This window comes from Cricetulus griseus, chromosome 2, assembly GCF_003668045.3.
Source record: "Cricetulus griseus strain 17A/GY chromosome 2, alternate assembly CriGri-PICRH-1.0, whole genome shotgun sequence".
Lineage (NCBI taxonomy): Eukaryota > Metazoa > Chordata > Mammalia > Rodentia > Cricetidae > Cricetulus > Cricetulus griseus.
The window spans coordinates 18093056-18112142 of NC_048595.1; the positions used below are offsets into that span (position 1 = coordinate 18093056).

The 19087-nt window shown below is 54.6% G+C and overlaps 1 protein-coding gene across 1 annotated transcript in view; it reads right to left on the reverse strand.

Annotated features, from left to right (window-relative positions):
* Nucleotides 1–3433: 3433 nt before the first annotated feature.
* The window catches only part of Runx3 (RUNX family transcription factor 3), a 54727-nt gene continuing 39073 nt past the window's right edge, over nt 3434–19087 (reverse strand). Inside the window, exons 4-6 of the mRNA XM_027399667.2 lie at nt 17013–17117; nt 8165–8314; nt 3434–3966 (exon numbers count right to left, since the gene is read on the reverse strand). Of these exons, the coding sequence (XP_027255468.2) occupies nt 3434–3966; nt 8165–8314; nt 17013–17117 (788 nt within the window). The remainder of the gene's footprint in view (nt 3967–8164; nt 8315–17012; nt 17118–19087) is intronic.

Sequence of the window (19087 nt, forward strand, 5' to 3'; positions counted from 1 at the left end):
AACATCTGGAACATGTGACTAGGAGGGTAGCTCTGAAGGGCAGAGACAGGAAGCTGCTACTGTCACTGTCACTACTGGGTGAGGAAACCCCCGGCAGGGCAAGAGTGACTCTCCTGAGGCTGGGAAGCGCCTCCTAATATCAGTCCACACTCCTCTCCAAAGTGGGAGGGGATTGGTGGGGGGAGGCAATGGCAATTGCTGCTTTCTTTCTGCTGCCTGGAAGTCACTCCTGCCACCACCCCACAGGCTGCAGAGGTAACTGCATGGCTTCCTCCAGTATCCCTGTCTCCAGTTAGCCCAGGACTTCTGATCTGTTTCCTTTTGACATGTGGGGTGCAGGAGACAGGCGTTAAAGTCAGAGGTTTTGTTCCTCAGTTGTAGGGGCCACCTACAGGTTCACCCTCAGATAAACCAAATAAAAGACTGTGGGCTGTGACTTAACCCAAGGAGAGGTCCTGCTGGGTGACCACTCAGGGTGTACCTGGGGACAGGTCCTGAGGCAGCAGCGACCAGAATCCTGTGGGACAGAGGTGCTGCTGGGTAGGAAAAGGTCCAGGGTCCAGGATAGGAAAACAGGAATTTTCTGTTGGGGATTGATCTTAGGCAGGCTAATACTACCACAGGGCAGCATCTTGAAACTTTAAATGGACAGGCACCACAGAGCTTTGCCTATCTTATGAAAATCTCTGTCTGGTGTCTCAACTGGTCAGACACAGGCTGAGAGTGGGGTAGAAAGGGACTATCAAGCCAGGTCCCTACACCATCACCCACAGCCCCCATTTTCAGGCTATGGTCTTAGCTTGGCAACTACCAGCTACCAGGAGCCATGGACCCCATGACAGCTCTCTTTGTTATCAGTCATCTCATCTCCAAATGACAGTTTTTGCAGTCCTGTCTTTTCTGCTGCCAGTGTCCCAGCAAGCAGACCTGGAAGCACTTCTACCTCATAGGGCTCCCCAAAGGGATCCTTATCACACCCATCCCAGAGAAGACCCTACTCAGAGTCCCTCATCATGGTGGCTGGCTGCTCCTTCAACCTGTCCCTTCCCAAATCTGTGTCTGTGTCTGAAGTCTGTAGCTTCTGACTCTGTGCGACTGACATGGCCAGCAGGGGAAAAGGGGGTAGTGTAATCTTGAAGATCTATCTGATGTTCTGGGGTCCTAGCCCAGCCAGGAAGGTGGCCTTCCAGAGGTCCTTGGGCCAGGTCTCTGTAGCTACTCCGATGGAGCCAGATGGAGGACTTCCCAGCAACCATGTCCTATAATCCCCGGTCTCCTGCTCAAGGGCAGGAGGCCCCATCCACCATCACAACTCTAGAAGACTGACACAGGTCCTTCGAGGCATCTGTTATATTATTGTAACAAATACAATTTTCATTTTACAGTTAAATAGTACCCAAGATGGGCAGTTGACTGTACAAGCAAGTTGTGCATAAAAAACAAACACACCAAGCAGCCTATAGTGCAAAGCAGGCCCTCTCCTCCCCCTCAACTCTGAGCCTGCTTCAGGAAGACCTGCTCACAGCGGGTTGGATACTTCAGGATAACAATGTCACAAAGGGTCAGAACCCCCACACACATACTTACAGTGACATTGTATCAACCCCCTATGCTTCCTTGTGCTTTCTTACTAGCCAGTGCTTCCAAGGAGCACTTTAAAGTAGCCTTGAGAGTAAGGACCCATTTTTACCAGCCCAGGCTGCCTGTACTCACTGTAGGACCAAGAGACTCAGCAGTCTCTGTTAATCAAGGTTGGGAAAGAGGGGTAAGGTATGTGTGTGTGAGTGTGTGTGTGTGTGTGTGTGAGTGTGAGTGTGTGTGAGTGTATGTGTGTGAGTGTGTGTGAGTGTGTGTGTGTGAGTGTGTGTGTGTGTGTGAGTGAGTGTGTGTGTGTGTGTGAGTGTGTGTGTGTGTGTGTGTGTGTGTGTGTGTGTGTGTTTTCCATCTCCAGCTGCTTTTGGATATCAGGAAGGGCAGTTGTCTGGGGTGACTTGCACAGTGCTAGGCGCTAGGACCCTGAAAGGTGTCTTCCTTGGTAGTAGGGGCCAATCTACACCATGGACCAGTGGCAGAGGCAGGTAGGAGGGCAATGGGCTATAGCTGCTTCCTGAGAAGAGGTGAGGTGGCCCTCCCAGATGCAGGAGCTGGAAGGCTAACTCAGCTACTTTCAAGAGATAGAAAATGTTTTTGTATTTTCCCCCATGAGGGTGGGGCAAAAGAAACTGTAACAGGAGGTGTCTGCACAGGATTGGCAGGGCCCTCCGACCTACCAGAGTGTATATGTGGCTGATACAGGTGTGGGCAGAGGGGAAGCCAAGCACAACCACAGAGACCATCACTAAGGAGCCTTCTAGAGGAGAGTCCCAAGGCCACAGAGGATGTGGCTCACTCAGTTTAAAAACCACCTGTGGGCCAGCTCTTGGCAAAGCTTTTAAACCTATCCCACTGACAATCTCCCGCAGTCCCCATGACCCAAGCCCCAGGCCAAGTCTTCCCATTCGACCTTTGCTTGGACACTGCTCTGCCATTGCACACCTCAACAGAGCTTCCACAAGGTCTCCTGGAGCCCCTGGTCCCCTTCTGCCAGGTCTGAGGGTGGCAGGAGCCTACTGACATCACACTAGCGGAGGCGGGGCTTTCACATACACAGAACTTCACCTATCACAGACCTTGTTTTAAAATGCGTGATGAAGTCACTCTTTTGCTTCAAGGTTGTTTGCTTCTAGGTACAAACATGTAGGGAGTGGGGCTGCAGCTTGGCTGGACCTAGTGAGCCCACAGAGCAGGGATGCTTCCCATGGTTAAGACTTTCTGCTGGGGTGGCCCCCTGCCCCTGAGAACCGAGTTGGTTCTTCAGGCTGCAATGTGCTTGGAGGCGTTGAGGCCTTCCTCACTTTAGGGACCTGCCACCAGGGATGAGTCAGCTCTGGGGCCTGGTGTCTTTAGGTAAGCTAGAAATGGTCAAGGACAGCTTGCCTGGGATAATGGGGAAGTCAAGTTTGCTACCGGTGTGGGTGTCTCCTGGGTCCTCCTTCTCTACAGTGAAGAAGTCATCTCAGGGGTTGGGGTTTCGGACTGACTTGAGTATGGATGCAGAGGGAGGGCTGGTCCCCAGGGTACAGGGTGAGAGAGAGGAAATTTGGACATCTCTGAGCCTGAGCTTCTCTTGCCAGCAAAGGCCTCCTCCCTCATGGGCAGGGTTAGCCTCTGACTCGGGAGATAATCCTAAGCATGACTGGAGACAACAGAGGTGGATCTGGGCTGGGGCAGTGTCCTGGGGGAGGTCCCCACATCCTCCGCTCAAACTTGTTGCTAGTCAGAGCTCTGGGAGCCATCGACAGCTCTGGCCCCTGGGACCAGGGCGAAGTCTGTTTCTTTCTGTAGCCTAGCGCTGGAAAGCCGGGTTCGGGTGGCCTGCGAGTCCCCAGGGTGCTCAGTAGGGCCGCCACACGGCCTCGTCCATACGGCCCGGCGTGCTCAGGGCCGTGGGCGAGTTGCTGTGACTGCCGTCGGCCTCCACGCCATCAGCCTGGCCCAGGCTGGGGTTCATGAGGTTGCCCGCGGACACCGAGGCGCCGCTGGGGCAGGAGGTCAGCATGCGGGTGGGCGAGCGCTCGCCACCGCCCGCAGCTGCCATGGAGAACTGGTAGGAGCCGGAGGAGGCGCCATAGAAGAGGTGGTAGGGCGCGGGGTTGGCCTGGAAGGGCCCGCTCTGGCTCTGCGGGGCCCCGGGGTAGGGCGGCGGGAGGTAGGTGTGGTGGAAGCGGCTGCTGGCCGGCATGCCCGCCACGCTCAGGCTGCCCAGGCTGGTGCCCGACGGCGTGGCGCTGTAGGGGAAGGCGGCAGACATGGCCCCCGGGTAGTGCATCCTGGGGTCCGGGAAGCGGCTCTCCGTGAGGCTTTGCAGCGTAGGGAAGGAGCGGTCAAACTGGCGGGGGTCCGAGAAGGGGTTCAGGTCTGACGAGCCTGGAGACAACAAGAGGGGGGGTCAGATGCACAGGCCAGAACCACCACAGGCCCTCTGCCACTGCAGGATGATTTTCCTGGGGACCCCTCCTTCCTCTGCCTAGGCTATTCAAGGAGTGCTCTAGGAACTCTTGCTGCAGGAGTGGGAGGTGAACTCTGGGCCAAGGTAGAGGGGCCCCGCCCTCCTTATCCCGCTAGGTCAGTCACTAGACAGGGCCCCCCACCAGCTCACTCTCATCAAGGGTGTGAATAGGGTCTTCAGCGGCCCAGTGAGACTGGGAGCTGGACCTTACCTCTGAAGAGGAAAAAACTGAGGCAGAAATAAAGAAAGCTGATTCCCCCCCCCCTTGTGCACAAAAAAAAAAAATACTAGAATGCTCCAGAAGGCCTCTGTTCTCCGTTGCTCCCCCCCCCCCGTGTGTGTGTGTGTTGTGTGTGTGTGTGTGTGTGTGTGTGTGTGTGTTAAACAGCTTCGGTCTGTAAACTGCCCAGTCAAGGGGGGCAAGGCATCAGATGACGGTCAGGACAGTTCTCAGCAGGACAGTAAGACAGACACATCACCTCTGATCTTGGGAACAGCCATGGGCTAAGTAAGAGAGGCTGGGCAGCAGCACACATGCATTCCCGTGTGCCCTGTGTAGGTAGACTGGGGCCCTAGCTGGGAGGGGACCTGCTGGTCCTCAACCTTACTTCCTGAGCCTATGTCTTCTAAGGCTGTCCTGCAGGTTGGAGCTGCCTGGTGGTCACACAACTACATACATGAACCTTCACCACCTCTGGTGCAAAGTGAAACACTTGCTGGAGGCTCTTGGGGGTCCTCCGCAGCCTGACTAAAATGCAGTCAGATCCCACATAGGAACACCAGGGGTCTGGATTCCTCAGTGGGCTCTAAGATGGGATATGCCAACCTGTATACCTACTATTATAATCACAACCCCCGCCATCCGTCCCAATCCCAGTATTCACATGGGCTTTGGGAACAAACCTAACCCCATTGGTGGGAAAACAGGGACCCAGCAAGGGAGAGGCATGAGGGTCACAGAGCACACACTGTCCTGAGCCCCAACACTGGCCTCCTCTTCATGGAGATGGCAGGACTTTCCATGGGGGCCTCTGGAGCCATTCAATCTGCCTGGCTTTGCCTCTCACTCCATGTGTCTTTGTCAAATCACTTAACTTCTCTGTGCATCAATGTCCTGAGGACCTGGATCAAATTTGCTAATACATTTAAAATGCTGAGAACTGAGCCAGGCCGGGCAGCCTGTGGTGTTCTCTCTATCTTGTTGCAGCCGCAGTCATACCTCTTGCTTGGGGTACCCAGAGGTGGTTGGTTTGGGACCCTGATAAGATGAAACCCTGACCTGGGGCCCTCTTCATACCCTGGCAGCAGTGGGCAGGGGACAGTCCTGAGTGGTGGCCCAGAGCCTTGGCCTGCAAAGCCTCATGAGGCCCATTGCCTCCTCCATCATGGATGAAAGACCAGGGGAGGCCCTATCTCTGGGCCAATAGGGTTGGTGTCCACTCTGGGTGGGCCCTCTGGCCATGACCAGTTGTGTTTGGGGATGCAGAGCTCAGGCCTCTTGCTTCCTGGGCTCTACCAAGGTGTCAGGTGACCTCAGGATCTGGTACCCTTGGGTCTCTGGTCCTGGCTGTGGATCACCACAGAGGGCTGACCCTGGCTCCAGGTGAAGAGACTGGACAAGGGTCACGCAGCTGGAGCTTTCTGAAATGAAAACTGGGACTCCTTGACTGGTCAGTCTGTCTTGAGGTCTGGGAGGTCAAGATGCCTGATGCCCGTCTACATGCAGGAGTCCTACGGAGAGGATGCTGCAGTACCAGCAAGATGAGAAGACACCACACACTGATGCCCGCTAGCAGGGGACCCTGTTCTCAAAGCAGACCGAACCAGGCTTGTCATGATGGGACAGTGGGACCGCCGCCCTGCAGAGAGGGACCGGAATGCATGGAGCTGCCACTGCCCCTCCCCCCTCTTTCCTCTTTGCTCCCGCTTCTCCTCCAGAGTGGTGGGGAAGTACCTGCCCTAGGTACCCTCTCAGACCCTCAGCAGTTTCCTCAGCCTCACAGCCCCAAGAAATCTGAGCTGCCGGGGGCCACTGTCAAGCAGCCAACCCAGCAGCGGGAGGAAATGTTTATTTTCTCCAAATTGCCCCAGCTGCTGTGTGCAGATGAATGGGCCCTTTGAGCTGTGAGAAGCCCCCATTGTGGGAGGCTGCAGCAAGCCCCGCCCCCTGGTCCTGGCATTGCCTACAGTGACCAAAGTTAGGGGTCAAAGCTATTAACAGGCACTAAGGAGAGTGGTGAGGCACCCCTCGGGAACCTTTGGGACCAGAGAGTGCGTTGTGTCTCTTCATATCTGAGCCTTCCAAAGCCACTCTGACGGACACCTCTTTTCACTGGAAACCAGTTTTCACTTTATGGGTGAGGAAACTGAGGCTCAGAGAAGTTAGGTGACTTTCCTAAAATCACACAGCCAATGCAAGGCAGAGCTAGAACTGGTCAGGTTGACCCCATAGCAAAGTACATGCTTCTTCCTGAGGTGGGTATCCAGGACCCTCTCCTGAACACCAAAGGGCCAGTTGGAGCTAACATGGTGCTGAAGAACCCTGGGTCAGGACTGGCCGTCCGTGCCATACTGGCTAGGTGAGGCCTAGGGCTATGGGGAGGCCGAGTCTGGCACCTGGGAGCACGGAGTCCAAAGACCACACCCTCTCACTGTGGCAGGCCAACCATGTACTCCTCTCTCAAGGGAACTGGTGGACAGGAAGCACTGTCCAGCCTTGTTGGACTCTGTGGTGTCCCTGGCTAGACTCCATTCATCCCTTTCAGGTCAGGATCTGTAGGTGCTGGCCTGAGGGCTTGGGGCAAGGAAAAGCTCCTGGACAGGGCTAGGCATGAGGCAAGGCACTAACTGAGGCCAGAGATGAACCTCCAAGGGCTCAGGGCTCAAGAGCCGAATCTCAAACTCACAAGCCCATGGGCTCAAACTGTGGGTAGGGCCTTTCCTGACCTTGGGCCAGCTTCCTGGCACACCAAGGAATGGTGCCATGCCCCTGACACTGTATCATGCCTAGAACACGTGGTTAATATTCCTGGCAATGCATTCTCATGGTAAGACCAATGTGGAGAAGGGCAGAAGGTAGGGCAGAGACGTGCCAGCATTCAGCCCATTCAGGCCACAATGGTTGGTCCCTTCTTAGGCCCTCAGAAGTCCTCAGTTAGGGAGAGGCCCAGGTAGACATTAGACCCAAGGGTGGCACCAACCCTCTTCAGCTTCGTTTCATCTGCCACACTGACCCCGAGCCAGCTGGTGAGCTGAAGGGACAAGTGCCACACAGGGCAGCAGCTAGCCCTCTGGCCTCTGTGGCTTGGCATCTGCTCCTGCCTGGCCTGAGCCAGCTACAGTTAGCCTCCTGTCTCTGACTCTTGGTGGAAGTACAAAGTCTGCCATGGGGCTGGTCAAACACCTGCCCCAGGCTAACAGGCCGCAGGGAGATCTGCTTGCAGCCTAATTGCCTCATCTAGGCAGTTGGGGATACAGTCCAACCCTAGTGCTCTCTGTTTGTGTGACAATGGGTGGAGGGACTGGGCTAGGTGGTGCTGGCACCCCATGTCACAGCCTCAGGTGTGAATAGCCCCAGGAAGAGACATCCCCACCCTGCTGGGATAATGCACGCCTTTAATCGCAGCAACCGGGAGGCAGAGGCAGGTGGATCTCTGTGAGTTCAAGGCCAGCCTGGTTAGTTCTAGAACTACAGGGCTAGTTCTAGGATAGCCAGGGCTGTACAAAGAAACCACATCTCAAGGAAGAAAGAAAAGGGGGGCTATATCCTTACTGTATCTCTCCCCTCCCCTGCTATGAGATGGCTGAGGTCATAGAAGTGTGTGTCAAGCGGGGACATGGTGGCCACGACTGTGCACACCACAGGGTCACCCTCATTTCCCTAGGGGATATTGAGCTTCAGAAGGGAGGGACAGCCACATCTGCCCATGCTTATCCCAAGGTCAGACACTGTGCATGAGTTGACCTGGTAGTGTAGACTGCAGACTGCTCCAGCTGTGCACCAAGAAACAGTGTGGGAGCCATCTCCCCCGAGGACCTGGCCTGGAGTAAGTGGACCACATCGTGGCTCCTTATCCACACCCTGCCCGATCCCCACAAGTCTCTGCTCTTCCATACCTTGGATTGGGGTCTGGGCTTGGCTGCTGAAATGGCTTGTGGTGCTGAGTGATCCACGGGGGCTAGGGGTGCTTGGTGTTACACGCATGCGCAGATCTCCAAAGCGGTCAGGGAAGGCCTTGGTCTGGTCTTCTATCTTCTGCCGGTGCCCTGTGGAGCACGAGGAGCCCATCAGCCATTGCAATGCCTTGCCCTACTGGGAAGTTCTTCCTGGTGTCTAATTTGGAAGGCTCTGATTTTCTGAACGAGACAGAGATGGTGGCTATGTGCCACCTCAGGCTGCCTGGTCTCTCCTCAGAATGGTCGTTCTTACATCACACTGGGAACTCTGACTGGGCCAGTCAGCATGCTGTGATGTTAAGGTCTGAACTACCTAAACCTCCCCAATATGGTCTGACAGAAAAGAATACTGAGACAACAGGCCTAGAAGAATGGCTCAGGCAGGCATGTTGCCAAAGAGTCAGGAGGGGCCCCCAGGGGTGATACTACCTTCACCCCCAAGCCCCAAGCCCCCAAGCCCCCACCCCCCCCATCCCCGCTCCCTGCCTGTAGGTCCCCATACTCCATGCACTCCTGTGAGGGCATGAGGAGATACAGTAAGGCAGTGCTGGCCACCTGGCCCTGGCCAACCTAGCCACCTTCAAACATGTTTCCCCTCAGGGCCCGAGGAAGGAGGGCAGAGGCATTGGTCATTGAGGGCTTACATACAGGCTTCAGGTCCCTGCCTAGACACAGGGCCAAGGGACCAGTGTAACTGGTGGAGTATCGTATTAGTCCTCTCTACCATCCTCTGCACAGCCACAGCCCACATAGGAGCTCCAGGCTGGCAGTGCACCCACTAATGGTTGAGGGACACCTAGGGGTGCCACTAAGCCACACACACTCTTCAACCACCCATCTTTCATTTCTCAAACAACACACCGAGTTCCTAAGTAAGAATAGGTGAGCTCTGGCCACTGAGACTCCTTGTCAGAAAGTGCCTGTCCTCACCAACCCTGAAGTTTCTCTTCCCAGCCTCTTTGGGGGTTTATGTGCATGGAAAAACAGAGAAAGAGTCCATTCATGGAACTTTCTAGAATGGCTTCAGCCTGGTCTATTATTCTATCACTTTCTCTGGGATCTCATTTTCCTCACCTGTGATGTGGGGACAGTGACCAGCCTCTCGGAAATGCCCTCCCTGCCACCCTGGGAGAGCTCATGAGTGTGACAAGAAGAGCCACATCACTGGATGTCCCTTGACTTTGTTTGTCACATCCCCTGGAGTTGCAGTTGCCCCTTTTCCTTGGTAGACAGCAATTCTGAATGTCTCTTTTTGGCCCCATACAAGCTCACATCTCCCGTCAGGCATCTCAGCCTTTTGTCTAACTACTAGCTCATCCTGGCTCCCAGGTTTTTTCTGTACTATGGCTCAGAGAGGTGTGGAGGCTTGTCTGAGGTCACGCAGCATGTCAAGATGATGGGGTTTCCTAACCCTGGACGTGCTAGGAAAGTGTAAGAAGGGTGTTCAGCATGAGAAGCTTGCCTGAGTGTTTGGGTCTGGAGTGACATGGACTTTTCTAGATTTACAGAAAGGTGAGTGGTACATCAGGGTCTTCACTGTTCTGCCTGAGGCTGGACAAGTGATACTATGACCTGAAAAGTGTGACCACTGACCAGCGCTGGGGTGAGGGACCCAGAAAGAACCTGACTCCTGACTGAAAGGGAAGTATAAAGGCTCTGGGTCTCATGGAGCTCAAACCTCCCACACATGCCTACCACAGGACCAGCTGGACTCGGGAAAGCCTCAGAAACTGTGTAGGGGTTCCTGGAAGGCATCCTTCAGCAGGTCATGATAGCCAGGGAACCCTGCTGTCCTCTCATAAGGCCCCAGCCAAGGCCTGTAGTATGCTTGGCAGCAGCTGTCACCACCCCAAAGGCTCTAGGGGAAAGTGTGGCCTGGGGCACCTTGGCCTAGGGCCTGAGCAAGTCTGTAATGAGACAGGCGGGTAGCTGGGAACTGGATAGAAGGCTTGTGCTTTGCTGAGGTCAACTGGCTGGTATCATGGTGCCCTGATGTGGCTCAGTAGAAGTGCCAAAGCTCTGAGGCTCCTGGAGATGGCAAGGATGTGTGGATGACATGGGGACAATGAATTCCAAGCCATCTCAACAGGCAGGAAGCCCACCGGATAGATGGGAGTTTTCGGGTTGACCAGATGGCAGTTTGGGGGCAAGGAAATGGGTGTCTCAGTCAACCACAAGCTCCAAGACATCCAATGGGTCTACAGAAATGCTAGTGCAAAACCTCAGGCCTGCCACTGTCGTCACCGATGAGCAAAGTCCTCTGGTTCTGAGTCACAGTGTACTGTGTGTTTACAGCTGTTCCTGTGGCCAGCGGCAGGAGAGCGGGACTTGAGGACAGTCTGAGTTCAAGGATGGATCCTAACAGGTGTGGCATGGGTCTAACTGATCACTCTTCCCTCCACTTTGAGCTACAGTGTCCTCATCACAACAACCACAGGGAAGGCAGATGACATAGCAAGGCACTGAGGCTAGGATGGTGACCAGGAGGACAGCCCAGATCCCTAACTCCAGGCCCAGTGTCCCTTCTGTACTGTTTCCTCTTGGCGTTCCCACTGGTCAGTGGTGTAGGTGTCTTGTCTGTGAACCTGTAATGGTGGCCACACCCCTGGGACACTGAGGCTTCACAGCCAGCTGGGACCCAGTGGCTTGCATAGGGCAGGCTCCCTGGAAGAGGATTGCACAGGACTGCTTCCTGTGGCTGTGCAGTGCTGGAGCCACTGCCAGGGAGAGGCAGAGGAGAGCCTGCTGACCCCACGTGGCCAGGGCGCCAGAAAGTCTCAGTGCCACAAGGCTGAGGCCCACATACTGGGAGCAGAACTGAGCGGAAAGCGCCTGGCCTGTGCCCGGGGAGGAGGGCCACAGAAAAAGCCTTTTATTCCTTTTCCCACAGTAAAAGAGCATGGAGCTGCCTGGTTCCCTCAGCCACTTGGGGTTTTGCCCTTCTGTGCTTGGTGCCTCAGTCTCTCCCTCAGACACCCACTGCACAGTCTGCTCACCTAGGTCCCTTCCTTTGGAGAGTCACTGGCTTAAAATCACAAGAAGTTAGCATTGGTCATACTGGCCTTCAGCCCCCAGAGGAAAGAAACCAGACAGCTCTGGACAGCTCTGGCCTCCCGCTGCTCCTGGCCTGGCCTCTCTCTCACCCTCTGTCCTTCTGAGTGCAGGGCAGTCTCTGTCAGAAAGGCTGCCTGTCCTTTGGGCCCAATCTAAGAGCCCTGCGAACAGCCCTGAAAGCAGTCAAGAGCAGAAGAAATTGGAGCCTGATGGGCATAGGGAGCTTTCTCCACAGCAGGCTTAGGAGGCCCTTGTGGCCTCATGAGGGAGAACTGACCCATATGTCCCCACTGTACAGGTAGGAAACAGCAAGGCTGGGAAGAGCCACTGACAGGCTGTCTCACAGGAGACAACTGGCCAGCTCCTTTCCCCAGGGCCCACCTGGGGAGAAAGGTGTGACATGGTCTTAGGGCCCAGCCCAGGGAGGAGTATGACAGAGCGTCTTAGTTACTATGCTACTATGACCAAAAGCAACTCGGGGAGGAAAGGGTTAATGTCATCTTCCAGCTCTCAAGTCACACTCCATCACTGAAGAACAAGCCAGGAAGCAGCCTTCCTCTGCTTCCTCCGCGGCCTCTGCATCAGCTCCTGCCTCTAGGTTCCTGCCCTGACTTTTCTCAGTGGCAGAGTGTGACCTGAGAGCTGTAAAATGAAACAAACTCTTTCCTTCTCAAATTGCTTGTGGTGGTGATGTTCTGTCACAGCAACAGAAACCCTAACTAGGACTCAGGGTCTCAGTGGAACCCTGGAGGGTTCTGCCTTGCTTTGGAGCTCAGGGTTGAGTCCCAATCACACAACTACTGTTGCTTTCCTCTGGGCCTCAGTTTCCATACCTGTAAAGTGATTGTCATCCTGCCCCAGGCGTAGGAAGATGGGCTTGGCAAAGGTAGGACCCTCATGGACAGAGGGTGCCTGGGGAAGGGCCCCTGACTTGTCTTATCCTGCTTGTACTACTTGCCAGCTTCCTGCTGAGGGTTTTTGATCACAGTGAGTGCCCAGGACCCTGTCTGTGGGATGGCAGGGCTCAGCTAGCCCCAGGCCCATTACAGGCAGCCATCAACCAGTGGGGGCTCTGGGAAAGTTTGCTGACTCTCACTGGGCCTCCATTGTGCCTTCTGTAAAATGGGGACAAAAGCTTACAGCCTGAGGGTGAAGTCAGGTTTGAGAAGTACACAGCCTCAGGCTCTGACCTTCAGGGGAGGTGTCAACCCTCCTTTGACCTGCCTCCCACTCTTGGGTCAACAGCTCCCATGCAACAGAGCTAAGTCATTAGTCAACCTCACAGGCAGGTGACACAGGTCAAAGCCACTGGACTGGAAGACTCCACAGGGACACACTATGTAGTCCAGCTGTGACTCCCTTACTGTCCCCAACCAGGCCAGCATGGGTTCTTCCACCTGCCAGATTCCTGGTGCATCTGCCAGGGTTAGCCCTAGCCTCCAGGAGCGGGGCAGGAGGCTGGGATTCCTATGCCCGGAGGACCACCGCACAGACAACTTCAAGGCCACAATCCTCTGTGAGGCTCTCTTGCCCCACCCCCACCCCAGCTACACAGATGGAAAGGAGAAGGCACCAGGCCAAGGTCACAAGGTGATACTAAAACCTGGAATGAGCTGCCTAGCCCACAGAGTTCCTCTGACAGGAGAGCTGGGTTCTGGTTGGCAAGAGGCCAGCTCCATGTCTGGCCTCCATGAGGCAGGAGGTGGGATGTAGGGAGAGGCAAAGTCGGGCAGGGCCCTGGGAACAAGGTGAGCCCCAGCCACCAGGCCCTGGGCTGGCTCAGCGCTTCCCAGCAGCCACCCTGCAGCCTGCTACTCAGCAACTCACACACAGCAGCCACTGTGCGTCTGCTGCCGAGCTTGCTCTGCGGCCTGTGGGGAGATTTACACCGGACTCGGATCAGCCACTTGGATGGCAGGCGGGTGCCGGGCCTGGGGTGGTCTGCTGTGAATTGGCCCCCTGTGAGCAGATGAAAACCAGTGGTGGCTGGGCAGGGAAGCCGGCTGGCGGAGGGCCAGTGGCAGGGAGGTAGCTCCCGCCCAGGGCTGCAACTGGGGCTTCCAGGCCTGGGCCTGATTAGGGGAGCTGGGAGGTCTGAGGTTAACCCTTTCTCTTCCGCTAGGCGGGTTCTCCTGGATCTGCCTGGGGTGCTCCCAGGCTCTGGAATACTGAATGACCAGTTGCGGCCGTCTCTCTAGACCTTCTCTCAGCTTCCCCACACCTAGAGTCCAGGATAGCACCACACTTCAGTTTTCTTCAAGGCCCAGGTGTAGTAGCACTGGGTCATTTTTCCTGCCCATACCAGGTCCCAAGAGCCACACTGCTATTGGTCCACTTCCTTCAGTCCTGAACCTCACCAAGAAGCCCCAGGCCCAACTGCCTACCCTCTGCCCACTCCAGCTTCCTTCCCACTGCTGAAAAGAACACATTATTTACTGAGCTTATTCCTGACCCATTTAAGACATATCAACTAAATGCTCGAGAGGGCATCCTCAGGGCCAGGAGCACGTGTTTGCCAAGCAAAAGAAAAGAACCCTGGTGTGGTGGAGCATGCAGACTAGTGTGGAGGCATAACTCTGGCATGGGAGCAGCTGTGCAAAGGCCCTGAGGCAGGAGCATACCTGGCAGAGGCCAGCAGCTGGAGTGGGGTGAGTTGGGGTGGAGGGTACAAGAGAGGAAGGAGGAGTCATCACCAGACTTGGCACGACCGTGACCGTGGTCACTGTCAAACCTGTTTACCCCTCCTCTCCTCTGGAACCAGCAGGTGGGGTTCAGGGCGGCATCCCTGGCACATGGAACAGCGCTGGGGGGATGCCAGGTGCCTGGGAAACTATTTGTGGGAATTGCTTTGTGTGTATTTAGGGGAACAGAAGCTTCCAGGCCATGCCCTCAACTCTGAGAAGGGTGAGGAAGCTGGGCCCCACACGGTAGGTACCAGCACCTGCTGAACCTGGAGGATGGGGCTAGTTGTTCCTGAACTGTGGTCACTGCCAGTGTGGTCAGGCCCTGCGTCACTTCCTATCCCAGTGCTGAATCCAGTTCAGCAACCTGCATTTGAACCAGTCCCCAGTGACTGGGAGGGATGTATCAGAAACCGAGGCCACACAGGCAGGAAGCCACTGCGCCAGCCTCAGCCCCAGTTGGCCACCCGGCTGCAGGCTGGGCACGCTCTGCAAGGCACCAGAGGGGAACGACCTGGCCACAGAAACCACAGTTGGGCTTCAGGGATGCAGACTCCAGCTCTCGGACTCTGGGCCAGCCCCACTCACCCTCAGAGGCTCTGACATCCAGGGGGTCCAGGGGTCCAGGAGTGGAGGAGGAGGGAAGTACAGAAATCTGAGAGCCAGGAGGCTGAGTCAGGCCTCAGAGAGTTGTGGGTCATCAGTGACTTAGGAATCACACAATCCCCCTAAATCCCTCCTGCACACTCAGCCTGCCTCCAGGAGACCCACTTGGAATCTGGAGGTGGTAAGGTCACCTCAGGCAGTGGCACTACCTCCCCAGGGTAGGGGGCATTGCTGAGGGTCAGCTCATAGAAAGACTGCACAGGCTGTGCATACAGGGTCACTCCGTGACCAGCAGCTGTGTGTGTGTGTGTGTGTGTGTGTGTGTGTGTGTGTGTGTGTGTGTGTGTGGAGGGGGGTCTTCCCTCTTTTACAGAGCGAAACTGAGTCCAACGAAGAGGAAGCATAAGCACGCTGAGACTAGGAGACCTGATTTCTGGGCCAGGTAGGCCATGGGCAGGAGTAAGCATGTCCCAAGGATGGGGTACCCTGGAGAAATGCCCCACCCCTCTGCTCTGTTGCAAAAATGAGCTAGTAAGAAGGTCCAGAGAGTGATAGCATGTGCCTTCGGCCACTCAGCAATTCCAGCTTCTGACCCCAGTGACCTCTTTCTGTTTTGTCCCCCTCCCAGCCACCTTATTCCAGAAAGGGACAACTAAGGTGTAGCGGGTTGGGGAAGCAGGAGAAGGTAGGCAGGGGACTCATAGGGCTCTGTGGGCAGGCTGAGCCACACCCTTTTCCACAGGTCTCAGGGAGCACTCAGCTAACAGGTGGACACAGGGGCATCTTGGGACCTCCATCCAGGCATCTCCTTGGAACCTCTCCCTTCTGCCCCTAATTCCCAGGCTCACTATAGCCCCAAGTGCTGCATCTTCATGCTAAGCCCACTCTGGGGACAGGGTGCAGAGCTATGGCCCCTTTGATGAGGTTCCCAGCAGCTACCCTGCTGCTCCTGAGGGTGGTGGTGGAAGTGCGAAGGTAAGGACCAGACACAGGAGCTCAGGAAACCCTTCCATTCTGCAAAGCCATCTGCTATGTACACACTGCCATTGAGCTGCAGGTGTGGGGTGGTGGTGGTAGATCAGCCCCCATCACAGAGAAGGTGCTCAGGGCCAGTCTCCTGGCCATCCGTTGCTTGCTGGTGCAAACCCATTTCTCAGACAAGAAAAATGAGGGTGGAAATGACCTGCCCAAGTCCTACAGTTAAGGGGATGGCAAAGAGACTTCCCCAAGGCCACTGGTCCATTTCTGGGCCCCTCCCAAGATCTACCTGCTGGAGCACTAGATGGGAAGTCAAGCTTGACGCCAAGGTTTGAATGGACTCACCGATGTAAGTGCAAGCCACACTTGTTGTGTCCCCTGGCACTAAGCAGAGGTCCCAGGACCTGCTCTCCTGTCACAAGCCCTATCAGCCAGAGTGGAAGCCTGAGGCAGGAGCATATCCCCACTGGCAAAAGTCATGGTCCCCACAAGCACGCAGCCATCAGGCCTGGGCCATTACCTCCCTGAAACAGAGAAACTCTTTGGCTCAAATGTCATGAGGGACCCCTGTGGTAAGTGTGCAAATTCCACCCCCGCTGCAGACCTGGACTCTGATGGACTGAGACTCCCTGAATGTAGTCGGTGCTCAGTACACACTGCACACTCAGTGCACACTGCACACTCAGTGCACACTGCACACTCAGTGCACACTGCACACACACTCAGTACACACTGCACACTCAGTGCACACTGCACACTCAGTACACACTGCACACTCAGGACACACTGCACACACACTCAATGCACACTGCACACTCAGTACACACTGCACACTCAGTGCACACTGCACACTCAGTGCATACTGCACACTCAGTGCACACTGCACACTCAGTACACACTGCACACTCAGGACACACTGCACACACACTCAATGCACACTGCACACTCAGTACACACTGCACACTCAGTGCACACTGCACACTCAGTACACACTGCATGCACACTCTGTGCATATTGCACACACACTCAGTGCACACTGAAAACTCCGACTGCATTCCCGTTCTTGTCTATATGGGTCCTGTAGCCAGCCTGCCTGAGCTCTGAAGACCTAGGGTTTTCAGAAAGAGGCGTGGCTTCATGGCACATGGGACCAGCTCCAATCTTGGGGGGGGGCTGTTCCCCTACATGCCTCATTACTGTGGAGGCAACTGGGGTGCAGAAAAAACTGGCCTAATCCTCATCCCAAATGCCACCCCCCATGGTTTCAACATGGTTCCATCCCTCTTCCAGGCTGTCCCTAGAGAGGCTCAACTGTCTTGACCTCCTTGCTGACCCTTCAGAGCCTGGGGCTGAGCAAGTCTAGCTGAAACCCTATGAATTCTCAGAGGGGGACACAAAGCTACCGGTCCAGCCCCCTGTTCCCTTATTCCCTTGACCCTTTGCCATGACCAGGGCTTAGCAGCACTTACGTCGGGGTTCCCGGGGTCCATCCACGGTGACCTTGATGGCTCGGTGGTAGGTGGCCACTTGGGTAGGGTTGGTGAACACGGTGATTGTGAGCGTGAAACTCTTCCCTGGGAAAATCAAGGCAGGAGTTTGATGCCAGACACTTTCAGCCTCCCGGTCACCCACCTTCACTCTGCCACCAGCGCCCCCGACTTTAAACACAAAGAGAAGGCGGGAGAGTATAGTGCAAGTTGCTGGGCTTGGCATTCAAGGCCTCAGGAGGTGTGGCCCCAGCTGTCCTACCATACACCACCCTCTTGGCTTCTTCTCTCTCTTATGTGACTTGTTTTTGTGATAGTCTTTCTTTTTAGGGACCCATACAGTTTTAAGGTAAAGATCTCAGATAGGTGGGGTGTTCTTTTCCTGAAAGTAATTAGTGATCTCCATAGAAAAAATAAGAACAAAACATATTTAAAGTGAAGAAGAAACTGCACCCCCCCAGTTCCACTAGCTGAGATAGCCACCATCATCATCTGGGGTTTTCTCTTCCACCTATCTGAGTGGGCATGCATATTTACACAGTTGCTGTGGTACTAAAATCTATAGCTTCCTTTCTTCTTTCTTCTTCTTCTTCTTCTTCTTCTTCTTCTTCTTCTTCTTCTTCTTCTTCTTCTTCTTCTTCTTCTTCTTCGATAGGGTTTCTCTATGTAACTCCAGCTGTCTTGGAACTTGATGTGTAGAGCAGACTGACCTCAAACTCACAGAGAGCCTCCTGACTCTGCCTCCCGAGTGCTGGGACCTGTCTTGCTTTTAATTTAAAAATATTTATTTTATTTGTCTGAGTGTTTTGCCTGTTTGCCCGCATGTATGCATGCTTGTTTGTGCATCATGTATGCGATCTGGCACCCACAGAGATCAGAATACAGCATCAGATCTCTGGGAACTGTAGTTACGGACTGTTGTGAACCACCATGTGGGTGCTGGGAATTGAACCCAGGTCTGCTGCCAGACAAGCCGTTGCTCTAATCACTGAGAAATCTCTCCAACCCCTGCCTTGTTTTCTTTCCCTGTGACAGTATTACAAATTCTCCATAAACTTCAATTTTTAATGGCTACTAAATATTCCCCCTGGTGGAAGTCTGCTTTGACTGGTCCACCTCCTGATGTCATTGTTAATTTCTTGCTGCCGTGTGCAGCCAGAGCTGCAGGAGGATGGACCGGAGAGCTGTAGGTACTGTTATTTCCAGAACCCAGCTCTATTTTTAGATAGACCTTTGGCTCCAACGCCTTCATTCAAAATTCCTTCGAGGGGAAAATCTTTTAAAATAATACTTTTTTCTCTCTCTATCATTTAAAATAAAATGGAAATGACCTTCCATGTGTCAAAATCTCTGTCGGTATCGCTGACTTCCTCCCAGGGAGTTGCAAGAAGTGTTGAGTGAGTGCTTCACTTCAGGGGCCTGGGATGAGTTTGTGGGACTGATCTGGACTCTCTGGGGACACATACCTCATCATGCGTGGTGTGAGGTCATACGTCACTCAAGTGCCACTGGCTTGTGTCTATCACGATGGGAGATCTCGAATTTCTCTTGACTCTGTTTGTCTATCTTTTATTACTGAGACTGAAACTTTGTCTCTGGTTACTATCGGTCACCAGAATCTGGTGCACATCACCACCTCCTGTTCTCGAGACTTTCCCATTGGGGCTCTAGGACCTTCGACAACTGCTCCATCTGAGGCTTGTCCACAGCTATGGGCTGTCTGGGTGATGGCCACCACACCCTGGTTTCTAACTTCAGCCCTTTCTCAAACTTTGTTCTCTTTCTCAGTGTTAGACAGATCTCCCCAGGCAGGAAATAGAGGAAGGTACTCTGCTGTGAAAGCTCTGTCTGGCATGAAAGGTCTCAGGTGAGGGAATGTCAAAGGGCAAGCCTGTGTTTTTGTTTTGTTTTGTTTTGCATCTTAGTCACTCTGTTGCTTTGTACACTGGGTTGTGTCCAGAGCTCTGTGTCTCTACAGGTATCTCCAGGATCTAGGCAGGTGGCTAGACCCTGAGACGAGACTGGGGTGAGGGGTGGGACTCCACAGATACCCAGCC